Below are 14708 nucleotides of genomic sequence, written 5' to 3' on the forward strand. Positions count from 1 at the left end.
ACTGTGCCACCATGCCACATTTTGCACTGTGCACACAAATGATGGGTCCTTGAATCTTCCAATTTATGACATTTTACTGGCACTGGTCTAGAAAGCTAGATGCAGTCACCGAAAGTAGTGTCATTAGAAATGGAAAGGACATTTGAACATTTTCGAAAAGGTGCGAATGCCTTGTTCTTGGAGGTTGCCCAAGGTTTGTAGAGAATACTGACCTTTAAATAATGGAGTGTGCTACACTTTGCAGGTGAGAAATTTATCTTTCACTTAAAGCTGCTTTTCTGTTCAAGCATAAATCAAAAAAAGGAACGCTGTTGCCATGTATTTTTCATAGAACATACAGTGCAGAAGGAGGCCAACCCACTTAAGCCCTCACTTCCACCCTATCCCAATAACCCCGCCTAACCTTTTTTGATCACCAATGGCAGTTTATCATGGCCAATCCATTGAATTTGCATGCCGTTGGACTGTGGGAGGAAACCGGAGCACCCGGACGAAACCCACGCAAACACGGGGAGAACGTCTAGACTCTGCACAGACAGTGACCCAGCAGGGAATCGAACCTGGGACCTTGGCGCTATGAAGCCACAGTGCTAATCACTTGTGCTACCGTGCTGCCCCGCTCATGCTCAACCATCTGAAATAATAAGTAGATACTAGATTTTTCCCAAGTGTTACTGAACTGTTTAGTGCTGTAGATATTAATAAGCTAATATTTTTACTTTGTATTTTGCATGTAAAATTCAGCTACCTTCTGCAAAATAGATGAGGTCATTCATGGTTCAATTTGTAAATCGGATAATTTCCAATAGTGAAGGACTCCTGAGAAATGTCACCTGTAAAAGGCTACACAGTGAAGCAAACCTGATCATAATTTTTAATTCTAATGCTGTAGGTACATGCCTCAGTATTTTTTCCAACTGTTTTGTGTACTGTTGTAACTTGCTCTTGATCTAAATGGAAGTCCTGTGCTCCATGTCAAATAATTGCATGCGCTGTCTTGAGTTGTCTGCAAATATAATTGAAAGGCTATGAATGTTGTTGACACACCTCTGCATCCTAAAAAAGCTGTACAAGTTGATGATATCGAGAAATTCTGCCACATTGTATGAAGACATCAGTGATCATTCTAAATTCGGAATTTAAGTGTAATACTGTGTGTTCTGCTGTCATGACTGGTGAGAGCTGGAGTGTAGTGTTGAGATAGAGGACCAGCCATGATACTGAATGGCAGTGCAGACTTGAGGGGCCTATGTTTCTATGATGTTGGCAAGGTATCTTCAATTTGGCACCCTAAAAACGAAGGCAGTGCTTGAGAGTAACTTCTGGAAGTGAGTTCATCACCAGCTTCCTATACATAATAAACTCAGTGTTACAATTTTGTAACATCCGAAATGTTACAACTTCTCCAACTCATAAGTATATCTGGAAATCACTGTCCATTACATATTAAACATCATTATTCTTATTGAAATGTAAAAAGAACAGGATTTGTTGGTCAAATCGAATTTAACTAACTTGCTTGAATTTGGTGAGGTAGCAGAGAGGGTTAATGAGGTCAATACTGTTGATGTGAACGCTGACTTTGAAAAAGCATTTGGTAAAGTGTCACACAACAGACATAAGCAAAGTTACAGCTACAGGTGTAAAAGGATCATGGATACAAAACTGGCTGAGTGACTGGAAACAGAGTAGCGGAAAATGTTGTTTTTTGATTGAGGAGTTCCTCAGGGATTGGCGTTAGGGTCCCTTAACTCCCTGATTATATATGCATGACCTAGATCTTGGTGCACAAGGTACAATTTGCATGTTAGGAAACATTTGAATCATGAAGAGAGTAGAACTTTACAAGGATGTAATTTGGTGGAACAGGTGGACAAGTGGGAGATGAAATGTAGAGAAATGTGAAGTGATTCATTTGGTAGGAAGAATGCAGATAAATGATATAAAATTCTAAAGGGGTGCAAGAGCAGAAGTACCTGGGTGTACTTGTGCATAATTATTTACGGTGGCAAGACAGGTTGAGAGTGCACTCAGTGAAGCACACTGCATTCGGGTCTAGGACAACTCATCGCGGCCGACTCATCGCGGCCGACTCATCGCCAGCCCAACTCATCGCCAGCCCACAATAATTACCGACTAACTAGATCCACAAGTTACTCAATTACCAACACACCTATTTGTCAACAAATAAATCTGCTCCTCCACAGAACACAAATTACCTTCAGGACAGGAACTTCAATTTTAATTCTTCCAATTGTAAACCCTTTACTTCAATTTTAATTCTTCCAATTTTAAACCCTTTACAATGGAGCAAATTTTAAGTCAGCGAGGCAAAGAGAAGTTTTCTCATAATGGATATTTGTTCATTTTTGATAAATTCAGTAAAACCGAAGGCGATTTGATGTTTTGGCGATGTGAACAGCTCAGCAGATGCAAAGCAAGAATTCACACAAGATTTGGAAATGTAGTGAAATTCATAAAAACTCACACCCATGACTCTTCACCAATACGAATAGAAGTGGCAAGGACGACTACAAAAATTAAAACCCAAGCCGAGGAGACAATGGAAAACCCAAGTGTATTGATTAATGAAGTTTTGGCGAATGTTTCCCAAGCGGAACAAGGATCACTACCGTGTGCGTCTGCTCTGAAGAAAACAATTCGACGGAAACGGAATCAAATTAGCGTCCCTCCGCCAGACCCAAGTGACCTTCATCAGTTAGCAATCCCTGATGAATATGCGACGTACGAAACGGAGCCAAACCAGAAGGAAGTTTTTTTACTAAAAGACAGTGGTCCCGGAGAAGACAGAATCTTGCTGTTTGGAAGGAGAAGTTGGTTGCAACAGTTGGCTTCATCAGAAGTTTGGTATGTCGATGGAACCTTTAAGATAGCTCCGAAGTTATTTTCTCAGGTTTATATTGTACTGGCTCAAAAATTCGGAGGTGTCATCCCAGTACTTTATGCTCTTTTACCTAACAAGCAAAAAGTCACATATTCAAGGGTTTTTGAAATGATAAAAGAAATTGAGCCCACCGTAAACCCAAAATCAATTGTATGTGATTTTGAACTCGCGGCATTTAGTGCAATCAAAGAAATATTTCCAAACGTAGAATTAAAAGGGTGCTTCTTTCACCTTAGTCAAAATATGCAGAAGCACATTGCGGCTTCGGGTCTAACTTCTCGTTATAATAACGACAGCAAGTTTTCGTTACAAGTCAAGATGATACTGGCTCTTGCATTTGTCCCTGTCGAACATATAGATTCCTATATTGATGCCTTAGTTGACGAATTATCTACAGAGCATTTGCCAATCCTGAATTGGCTCGAAAACAATTATATAGGTCGGTTAAACAGACACGGAAATAGCAGACGTGCCCCACTCTTCCCAATGGAAATGTGGAATTTGTATGTTCGAACTTTAAATCATGAAGACAGAACCAACAACCACGCAGAAGCAGCAAACAGAAGACTACAAATGGAATTAGGGATGGAACATCCTACAATATGGAAATTCATTAATGCACTCAGAAAAGTTCAAAAAGGACGAGACTGTTATTTGGAATTGCTTATAGCTGGCAGTGCACCACCAGCAAAATTAAAAAGATACCTAGATACTGATAACCGCATTCTTAGGATAGTCCAAAGTTTTAATGAAAGGATTCCTATTGAATATTTACGCGGTATTTCTCATAACATAAAATAAGTCTCCATGAATTTCAATTTTAAATACGTCTTTTAACCTCCATTAATTTTTATTGAATTTGAAATACCACCGGTCTGAACTGTGATATAACTTGGTTCACCGGCCGGTCTATCTATCAAATGCTTGGTGCGGGCCGTTCAAATGTTACCCGCCGCCAACAGCTTTTACCATGAATTACCATGAATTTCAATTTTTAGTTGGGCTGGCGATGAGTTGGGCTGGCGATGAGTTGGGCTGGCGATGAGTTGGGCTGGCGATGAGTTGGGCTGGCGATGAGTTGGCTGGCGATGAGTCGGCGGCGATGAGTTGTCCCATTCCCCTGCATTCTGGACTTCTTCAATAGGGGTATGAAGTACAAAAAGCAAGGAAGTGGTATTAAATCTGTATAAAATGCCAGCTTCCGGGTGGCACAATCGTTAGCACTGATGCCTCACAGTGTCAAGGACCCGGGTTCGATCCTAGCCCCGGGTCACTGTCTGTGGAATTTGCACAATCTCCCTATGTCTGCGTGGGTTTCACCCCCACAACCCAAAGATGTGCAGGGTAGGTGGATTGGCCATGTTAAATTGTCCCTTAATTGGGGAAAAAAAGAATTGGGTACTCTAAATTTAAAAAAAAAACACTGGCCTCAACTGGAGTATTGTGTCCAATTCTGGGCACCACACCTGGAAGCTTATGAAAGGTGTTAGAAAGGGTGCAGAAAAGATTCATTAGAATGGTTCCAGAGATGAGGGACTTCATTTGGGGAAGGTAGGAGTGTTCTTCTTGAATAAGAAATGGGTGAATGAAGATTTGGTCATGTTATTCAAAATCAGGAAGGTCTGGATAGAGTAGATGGGGGGGGGGGGGGGGGGGAGGAATCTGTTCACTGCGGTGGAAAGATTGAAAAAGAGAGGGTACAAATTTAAGATCACTGCCAAAAGAAGCAATGGCGACATGAAGGAAAGCTTATTCATACAGTGAGTGGCTTGCAGTGCTCGAGAGTATGGTGTCGACATGTCATTTGGGGCATTCCAAAAAGTGGGATCGTTATCGAAAAGGAAACTGCAGAGAGAAACTCCAGATGAGTTGCTCCCTCAGCGGGCCAGCGCAGACACGATGAGCTGAATGGCCTCCTGTGCTGCAATCATTCTGATTCTACAACGGCTAAGTAAATTTTATTCATTGATGTTTTTGTAATTTAAACCAAAATTGGGTTTTGTTTGTTCCTGTCCAGTCAAACTAAATGTTGCAAACAATTTTCCAGCTTTTGTCACTCACTTAACTGCTTGCATATTTAAGACTTTTTATTTTACATTTGTGCATGATAGCATGTATTCCTATTGCTTTTGTTACATTTTTCTAATTGTTTTGATGTGCTTTCTTGCTTGGTATGCATGCAGTAATTCGTATCTGCTAGCAATAGGCAGAAGTAGCAGTGCCAGAGATCTCCCAACCAGCTCTTCCTCAATCATCAACTTGGATTCCACTAATTCTAAAGCTAGGCAACCATCTTCAACTCAGTACTCATCTTACTGCATCTACAAAAGGTATAACATTGAACTGTTTGAAAAGGCCAACACCTTAGTTTGACCAGAATGCTTTGCTTTTGTGTTTCATGCTCACCTTTGGTGTATGCATGTACGTGTCTGTTACTGTGTGTGTGTAAGGTTCTGTCATCATTGTTTTCCTAATTTTTTGATTGAGGTATTGGCTTTTAAGGAGTATAAAAGATAAGTGCAGCAACTGATAACTTTACGATTAGTGTGCAAGATCTAATATATTTACAAGTTCTGTTGAGATTTTGCTCCAAAATAAATGTTGATAAACATCAGTTTGCCACCATATGAAAACTGGAAAAAGTGGGTCATGTTTTGGGCATAGATCCTTCTGCTCTGTGGAAAGGACTGTACCCAGATAGCAACTTTATTTTTTTCACTCTTATAGTGAATTTCTTGCCAATTATTTCTGACTTCCAGTATTTGGAGTCTTTTTATCTGTCTTTTGTGTAATTCTTTTGTGGATTTCAATGATTTATGTATTAAACATATGTATGTATATATATATATATATATATATTGAGATTCGTGGGAAAGAGGCAGTTTGTTAGACTGACATGGCCTTTTTTACACATGCTACCATGAGTCAGATGTAACCTTGCCAGTAATCTGTTTGCATTTCCATTGCAATTTTGCACCCTGGTGGCCACGATGCTAACGGTTATGCGTCTTTATCACCTGAGCCCCATATTTTATTCCTGCCAGATAGTAATTTTCAAAAGGAAATTGATAAAAGCTTAAAGGAACACAGTACGCTTGGCTGTGGGGAAACAATGGGTAAGTGGGACCAGTACAATGCCTCTGCCATTGAGCTGGTATAAACACGTTGAGATGAATGGCCTCATTCTATCGCAGTATTTTTATGGAGCAGGAGGCCATTATGACTCATCATGTCTGAACTGGCTCTCCAAATGTGGCTTCATGCCATTCCCCTGGCCTTTCCCTGTACCCCTGCACATTGTTTCTATTCAATTACTCTTCTGATGCCCACTTAAATGCACTGATTGAACCTGCCTCTACCGAATTTCCAGGCAGTGCATTCCCAATCCAAATCACTCACTGAAAAATATTTTTTTCACATTTCATTTGCTTCTTTTGCAAATCAGTTTTAATATAGTGCCCCCTCATTCTTGATCAGTGGGAACAGTTTCTCCCTATTTACCCTGTCCAGCCCCCTCAGGATTTTGAACATCTCTATAAAGTCTCCCCTAACCACCTCTGTACGGAGAACAATCTCTTTTTTTAAAAAAAAACATTTTATTGGAATTTTGAAGTTTGTACAAAAAGTGGTCATCATGTAATGACATATGTATAGTTCCCTCCCCTAACCCTGTTTAGGTGTTGCCTTGGCTTCTAGGTCTATTACATTTTGGTAGTATTTTACTTGTTTGCCTGCACCGGCCCTGGCCCTATCCTGTCACTGGTTCTGTTTGTTTGACTGTTAGAATGGACTTTTGGACCCTTTGAACCTGCTGCAGGGCCCTGTCTCAGTGGCTTTGTTCTTGGCTCCCTATTGTCCATTCTAGTTCCCATTCTCTTTATTCCCCCCCCCCCCCTTCCCTCTTCCTGCTCTTTGGTGTCTTAGTGACCTCTATGCACCCCCTCCCCTCGCTCTATTGGTCGTTGACTCCAACAGCTCCTGGAACAGGTTGGTGCTGTCTTGTGGACGTCCTCCTCCGACCCTCGGATGGTGAATTTGATTTTCTGCAGGTGGATAAATTACTATGAGCCTGTAGCCCTCAGCAGCTTCATGTACCGACCATGCTTCTCTGTGGGTGGAGACGTAGAGGAGAAGGTCATCTGCATAAATTTTGTCTCTTTGTCTCCTCTTCGGATTCCCTTCCAGTGTTTTGTAAATTTGAGGGGTGACAGTGGACATCGCTGCCTTGTGCTTATGTGCAGCTGGAAGTATTCAGAACTGATGATGTTGGCCCGTACGTTGTACAGTAGTTTCACCCTTGAGGTGAACCCTGTCCCCAACCCAAACCGCTCTAGTATCTCGATGAGGTACTTCTACTTGACTTTGTCGAAGGCCTTTTCTGAGTCCAGAGAGATAATCACCTCTGGTGTTCGGTCCCCTGATGGGATCATGGTCACATTTAGCAAGTGTGGGGCCAATGCTTCCGTGAATTTTCTGTAGAAGCCCGCTGGGAACCAACCTGGTCCCAGTGCCTTCCCTGCCCACCCGCATGGAGCTGATGCTCTCCATGGCTTCTCCCACCTCTAGTGGTAGTTCCAGTCACCACCTAGCATCCTCCACGACTGGCATGTCCAGTCCATCGAGGAACTCTTTCATCCCTGAGTCCCCGTCGGGGTGCTTGGAGGTGTACAGCACCCGATAGAAGGTCTCAATTGCTTTGACTACCAATCAGCGTTTGCTATCCTTCACCTGCATTACTCCTTTGTAGCTGCCTGCTTTCTCAGCTGGTGAGCCAGTAGGCGGCTAACTTTGTCTCCTTGTTCGTAGAAGGTCCCCCGTGTCTGGTGGAGTTGCTGCACTGCTTTCCTGGCAGAGAGCAGGATAAAGTCCATTTGTAGCTGCTTCCTCTCTACCAGAAGCAATACGGTCGGGGCCTCAGCGTATCATCTGTTTACCTCCAGAATGGAGTTGATCATTTGTTGCCTAGTTGCCCTCTCTTCCCTGTGTGCCTTGTTGGCGATATTTCTCTTCTGATCACAGCCTTAAGCATCTCCAGAACATGGCGGTGAGACCTCCCCGTTCTGGTTGTTGGTAGTATACTCGCTTATGGTCATGGACATGGGGCACAGCCCATCTTCAACCTCACATCCATGTAATGTGGAGTGAGGTCAGAAATTATGATTGCAGAGCATTCCGCTCTTCCTATCCCTGGAAGCAGTGATTTTCCCACCATAAAGAAGTCGATACGGTTATAGACCCTGTGTACTTGTGAATAAAATGAGAACTCCTTCTCACCTAGATGCGTGAACCTCCATGCGTCCACTGCCCCCATCTGCTCCCTAAATGCTCCTAGTTCTCTCGCCATGTTTGACTTTTTTCCCATTTTGGGGTTCGACATATCCTTCAGCAGATCTTGTGCACAATTAAAGTCTCCCCCCCCCCACCCCAATTCATTAGTCTGTGGGTGTCTGTTGGGGATTTCCACCATGGTCGACTTTACGAATTCCGTGTTGTCCCAGTTGGACGTGTACACGTTCACCAGGACTACCAGTGCCCTGTCAAGGACACCGCTGATCATGACGTACCGTCCCCCTGGGTCTGTAACCACCGCTCATCACGGTAAATGTTATCCTCTTGCGAAGATGTTTCGCTACCCTCTCGTGCTCTTCATGTAACATGCTTTGGTCACTGTCTGTACAGAGTCTGCACGTTCTCCCCATGTCTGCGTGGGTTTCCTCCGGGTGCTCCAGTTTCCTCCTCCAGTCCAAAGATGTGGAGTTAGGTGGATTGGCCATGCTAAATTGCCCTTAGTGTCCAAAAATGGTTACGTGGGGGTTACTGTGTGACGGGGATAGGTTGGAAGTGTGGGCTTAAGTAGGATGGTCTTTTCCAAGAGCTTGTGCAGTCTCGATGGGCCGAATGGCCTCCAGCACCGTGAATTCTATGATTCTATCCCTTTCTTGTCTTCAGTTGGTCTTTCTCAGATCTGTGTCTCGGAGGAAGACCATGTCGGCTTTCATACTTTTCAGGCGGACAAAGACTGTATCTTTTCACTGCGCTGTTGAGACCCCGGTCTTTCCAGATGACGACTATGATTGGGCCGGGGGGGGGGGGGGGTTTAACCATACTTAACTTGTGGATAAGTCCCTACACTCCAGGGTTTTCCTTTCTTCGGGAGCCATCGAATGGCTGTGGTCACCGTAATCATGTACCCGGGCCCCTGGGGTTTGCCTTTATCCACAGCCACCCAACATGGCCACCAACTGTGTGTATATGCCATGTGAGTGAGGCCATGCACTTGGGGGTGGGGGTTCAGTGACCCTCCAAATTGGATGCTTGTGGTGAAATTTTGTTCCTTGTTGCCAAGAGTGGCCTGTTGTAGCCAGTGTAGAACCCTTTACCCTACATGTCGTTTTGTTCTCCCTGTGGGTTTGCTTGCCCTCCTCTGGCCTGCCTGTCCCACCTCCCCTTGCCTGCCTGCCCCCCTCCTATGCCAGCTATGCCAATTTCCCCTCTGTCTCCTTTTCATTCTCTCTTGCGCTTGCCTGCATTTGCCCCTATCTTTTTGAAATGAAAAAATGAAAATCGCTTATTGTCACGAGTAGGCTTCAATGAAGTTACTGTGAAAAGCCCCTAGTCGCCACACTCCGGCGCCTGTCCGGGGAGGCTGGTACGGGAATTGAACCGTGCTGCTGGCCTGCTTTCAAAGCCAGCGATTTAGCTCAGTGAGCTAAACCAGCCCCTTGTGAACTAGCCCCTAGTTTGTGAACTAGTTCCCCGGTTCAGAATGAGGCAGTACGTTTCCGTGCAAACTGTCATCTAGCTTTCTGTCTCCTCAGTGTCCGCCTCGTTGCTGCCTTCTCTGTTGCTTGTCTCGTCCTTTCTTTTGGATTAACTTGTCCGCATCCATAGGGGCAGTAAAATAGTGTTCCCTCTTCTAGTTTGTTGCCCAGAGTCTTGCTGGATACAGCATCCCAAACTTTATGTTCTTGTACAGGGCCAGTTTTACCCTTTTAAATTCTGTCTGGCACTTTGCCAGGCCTGCTCCCGTGTCCTGATCCTGTGACCCTCCCAGCTGGAGGCCTTTGTTTGCCTGGCCCAGCATAGGATTTTTTCCCCGTTCCTGGTACCGGTGTATTTTGGCAATGATCGCTCTCAGCTGTTCCCCTGCCTTGGGTTTCGGCCAGAGTGACCTATGGGTCCTGTCGATCTCTGGTGGGTTGGGAAGCTGTCTCCACCCACCAGGTTTCCCAGCATCTGGGCCATGTCGTCTGTTGGGTCCCTGTTCTTGGTTCGTTCTGGCAGGCCCACTGTATTAATAGTCTGGTGTCTTGCCTATTAATTCTCCTGTTCGTACACCTGCCGCTTTAGGTTCCCTGATTTCTTATTTCTGCCTCCAGGGTGATGATTTGGTCGCTCTGGTCCATCGAGGCCTTCTCCAGTTCTTTAATCATGTTCCCTGGACCTCTAGCCTCTCACACATTTCTTCAATAGCCACCTGCATGATGGCCAGTGCTTCCGTCACTACCACCTGGACCGCTACCTTGATTTTGGTTTTTATCTCTTCTTTCAGTTACCGTTTGAGGAATGTCTTGCATCCATCTTCCGGTGGTGGTGGTGGTTGGGGGGGGGGGGGGGGGGGGGGGGGGAAGAGGAGAAGTTGTTTTATGGGTTACTGGGAGGGGGGGGGGATAGAGTTGTTTTATGGGTTACTGGTCTCCTCCTCCCTCGGGAGTGACCGGGACCCCCCTCATCCCGCCTTGTGGGTCCGCTGACCCGCACGCTCATGGCTCCTGTCCTTTATCTCTGTTTCTGGTTTCTCTATGGCCTCTAGAGCTGCTGCTTCCTGGCATTTTTGTTATTCTTTGTGTTATTGAAGGTGGGGGAATGTTTTAGTCTGGTTTTTGTGGGCTAATGTCTACTAAAAGTGCTTATTTTGTGTCCTTCAGAGGAGGGCCACCTGACGTGCGCTCAGCACATCCTCATCACGGGAAGTCTGACAGAGAACAATTGCTTCTTTGTTCTCCAATTTATCGACTGCAATTTCTCATCCCTGGAGCCGTTCTTGTAAATCTCATGTTCACTCTTTCTCTTGAGCTTACATCGAATAGTGTGGCAACCAGAATGTTCCACAACAATACAGCTAAGGTCTAATTGGTGTCTTGTACTCTGTCCCTATAATTATGGTAAGAAGTCTTGCAACACCAGGTTAAAGTCTAACAGGTTTGTTTCAAATCACTAGCTTTTGGAGGACTGCTCCCTCCTCAGGTGAATGGAGCAGTTCTCCGAAATCTAGTGATTTGAAACAAACCTGTTGGATTTTAACCTGGTGTTGGGAGACTTCTTACTGTCCTCACCCCAGTCCTTCGCCGGCATCTCCACATCATGCCTATTATTATGGGCCAGGGTTTAGAGAACCTTAAAATATATCATGGAATTCACCTGACCCTCAACTTTAAATAGATTTTGGTTATGGTGAGCAGGTTATTTTTAAATAAAGACAGCAGGTTTAAATTCTCTACAGAAACAGGTGTTACTTTGAAATCATCAAGTGATTTGGAGACAGCCTTTAGATTGCAGATATACAGCTTCTTGTTTGAATGCAGCTCTCCAACTCTGAAAACAAAACTAAACACACTGCAGCTGCCAGCTCAAAACGAAAGTTAAAGCAGAGACGGAGCTCCGCTCCACCCACACAATGACATCACTGCAGCTATTTGATAAACACCCATGTCTTAAAGATACATCCACCTGACACTGTTAATTGAGACCATAAGACAAAAGAGCAAAATTAGGCCATTCAGCCCATCGAGTATGCTCCGCCATTCAATCAGGGCTGATATGTTTCTCATCCCCCATTCTCCTGCCTTATCCACATAACCCCTGATCCCCTTTTAATCAGGAAGCTATCTATCTCTGTCTTAAAGACACTCCGTGATTAGGCCTCCACAGCCTCCTGCGGCAATGAGTTCCACAGATTCACCACCCTCTGGCTGAAGAAATTCCTCCTCACCTCTGTTTCAAAGGATACTACATGCTTTGTTAACTGCTCTCTCCACATGACTTGCCATCTTCAATGATTATTGTACACCTATTCTCAGGTCCCTCTGCTCCTGCAAGCCCTGAATAATGTTACCCTTATTTTATATCATGTGCCATGTTCTTCTTAGCCAAATGCATCACCCCACATTTCTCTGCATTGAACTTCACCTGCACCCTGTAATGATGAATCCGCTGAAGAGCACCCCTCCCCTTTGGGGTGCTTTCCCACTCAGAGTACCAATTGGTCACCCAGGCCACAAGACCCTTTTTCTGCTGTGTTCCCCTTAAAGGAGCAAAATGGCAATCACCACAGACCTTTCTGCCCATTCCAATTTGCCCATGACCGTTTTTAAGTTCTGCACTCTCCTCTTACAGTCCACAATACTTCCAAGTTTTGTACCATCCGCAAACTTTGAAATTGTCCCCCGTACAGAGTAGTGGGGGGAACGTTCAAAAAGGAAATGGGGAGGGTCAGGCCCAGCATGTTCCCTCAAGAGTGATAGGAAGGAGTAACAAGCCTAGAGAACCATGGATGACCAGAGACATTTCGGGTACAATGAGAAGGAAAAGAGAGGCTTTTAGCAAGTGCAAGGGGAGCAAATCACCAGAGGCATTAGTGAGAGCACACAAAGTACAGATAGAGCTTAAAAAAGTAATTAGGAGAGAAAAGAGGGGATATGAGAAAGCCCTGGCTGGTAAAAGTAGGGAAAATCACAAGATATTCTAAAAGTATATCAATGGGAAGAGTATAGCCAGGGAAAGGCACCAAGGGGGAAATTTGTGTGGAGCCAGAGGACATTGGTAGAGTGTTGAACTAATATTTTGCATATTGGGGTCGGCACGTCGAGCAGTGGTTAACACTGGGTCTACGGACCTGAGGACCCGGGTTTGAATCCCAGCCCTGGGTCACTGTCCGTGTGGAGTTTGCACATTCTCCCCATGTCTGTGTGGGTTTCACCCCCACAACCCAAAGATGTGCAGGTTAGGTGGATTGGCCATGCTAAATTGCCCCTTAATTAGGGGGAAAAAAAGTAATTGGGTACTCTAAATTTATTTAAAAAAATAAAATTTTGCATCTGTTTTCACCCAAGAGAATGAGGATGTAGTTATGGAATGTGGGGAGAGACTGAGGTTTTTGAGCAAATTGGCATAGAGAGTGACATGGTATTGGAGGCGTTGGCAGGCTTAAAAGTGGACAAATCTCCAGGTCCGGATGAATTGTGTCCAGGTTGCTGTGGGAGGCGAGAGAGGAGATTGTAGGGGCTCTGATGCAAATTTGTAATTCCTCTCGCCATGGGGGAGGTTCCAGAGCACTGGAGGAGAACAGCTAATGTGGTTCCACTATTTAAGAAGGGTTCTAAAGATAAGCCAGAGAACTACAGACCAGTGAGTCTCATGTGAAACATTTGGAGGAAAATTCTGAAGGAGAGAATCTATCTCCACTTGGAGAGGCAAGGTTTGATCAGGATGGTCAGCACGGCTTTGTCAGAGGGAAGTCATGCCGAACAAATTGGATTCATTTTTTTGAGGAGCTAACCAGGTGTGTAAATAAGGGGTAGTGCATTGAACTAATTTGTATAGAATTTCAGCAAAGTCTTTGACAAGATTCCACATGAGAGACTTACAAAGAAGACAAATGTATATAAGATGCAGGGTAATTTGATAAGATAGATTCAAAATTGGCTTAGTTGGTAGGAGTCAGAGGGTGAAGACAAACAGTTGCTTTAGTGACTGGAAGCCAGTGTCCAATGGTGTACCACAGGGATCTGTATGGGTCCCCTATTATTCGTCATGTATATAATGACATAGATGCGGGTATGATCAGTAAGTTTGCGGATGGTTGCAGTAATATTGACCAGGTGGTTAACAGTGAGGTTAAGTGTCTTGGTTTACAGGAAGATATTGATGGGATGGTCAAATGGGCAGATAGTAGCAGATGGAATTTAACCCTGAAAAGTGCTTTGGAAGGAGTAATTAGACAAGCAAGTATTCAATGAGTGGCATGACACTGGGAAGTTCCGAGGAACGAAGGATCCTTAGCGTGTTTGTCCCTAGATCTCTGAAGGCGGGAGGGCAGGTTAATAGGGTGGTGAAAAAGGCATTTTTTAAAAATAAAATAATTCTTGGGATGTGGGCATCGCAGGCTGGGTCAGTACTTGTTTTCCCATCCCTACGTGCCCTTGAACTGAGGTGCTTGCTGGGCCATTTCGGTGGGGGGCAGTAGAGTCGACCACATTGAGTCACAAGGGCATTAGTGAACCAGATGAGTTTTTATGACAATCGGCAATGGTTTCATGGTCATCAGTAGACGTTTGATTCCAGATTTTTATTGAATTAAAATTTCACCATCTGCTATGGTGATGTTCAACCCTGGGACCCCAGAGCATAATCCTAATTCTCTAGAATACTAGTCCAGTGACGATACCACTACGCCACCACCGCCTCATATGGGATTCTTGCCTTTATTAATCGAAGCATAGGTTACATAGATACATAGAAGATAGGAGGCAAGAGGAGTCCTTTACAAAAGCAAGGAGGTCATGTTGCAGTTGTATAGAACTTTGGGGAGGCTACAAGGGACACAAGTTTAAGATGAGGGGCAGGAAGTTCTGGGGGAATGTGAAGAAAAACATTTTTACCAACAGTGTGGTGACGGCCTGGAATGCACTGCCAGGGAGGGTGGTCAAGGTGGGTTGCCTTGTAACCTTCTAATAAATACTTGGATGTGCAAAACATTCAAGGCTGTGGGCCAAGTGGCTGGCAAATGGGATAAGGTGAAGTC

General features: G+C 44.5%; 1 protein-coding gene across 1 annotated transcript in view; it reads left to right on the forward strand.

Annotated features, from left to right (window-relative positions):
- LOC119955117 (protein phosphatase 1 regulatory subunit 12A-like) overlaps window positions 1–14708 on the forward strand; it is a 291292-nt gene that overhangs the window by 182532 nt on the left and 94052 nt on the right. Inside the window, 1 exon segment of the mRNA XM_038781005.1 lies at window positions 5089–5235. Within this exon segment, the coding sequence (XP_038636933.1) occupies window positions 5089–5235 (147 nt within the window).

Source organism: Scyliorhinus canicula, chromosome 20 (assembly GCF_902713615.1).
Source record: "Scyliorhinus canicula chromosome 20, sScyCan1.1, whole genome shotgun sequence".
In the NCBI taxonomy this organism is placed as follows: Eukaryota; Metazoa; Chordata; class Chondrichthyes; order Carcharhiniformes; family Scyliorhinidae; genus Scyliorhinus; species Scyliorhinus canicula.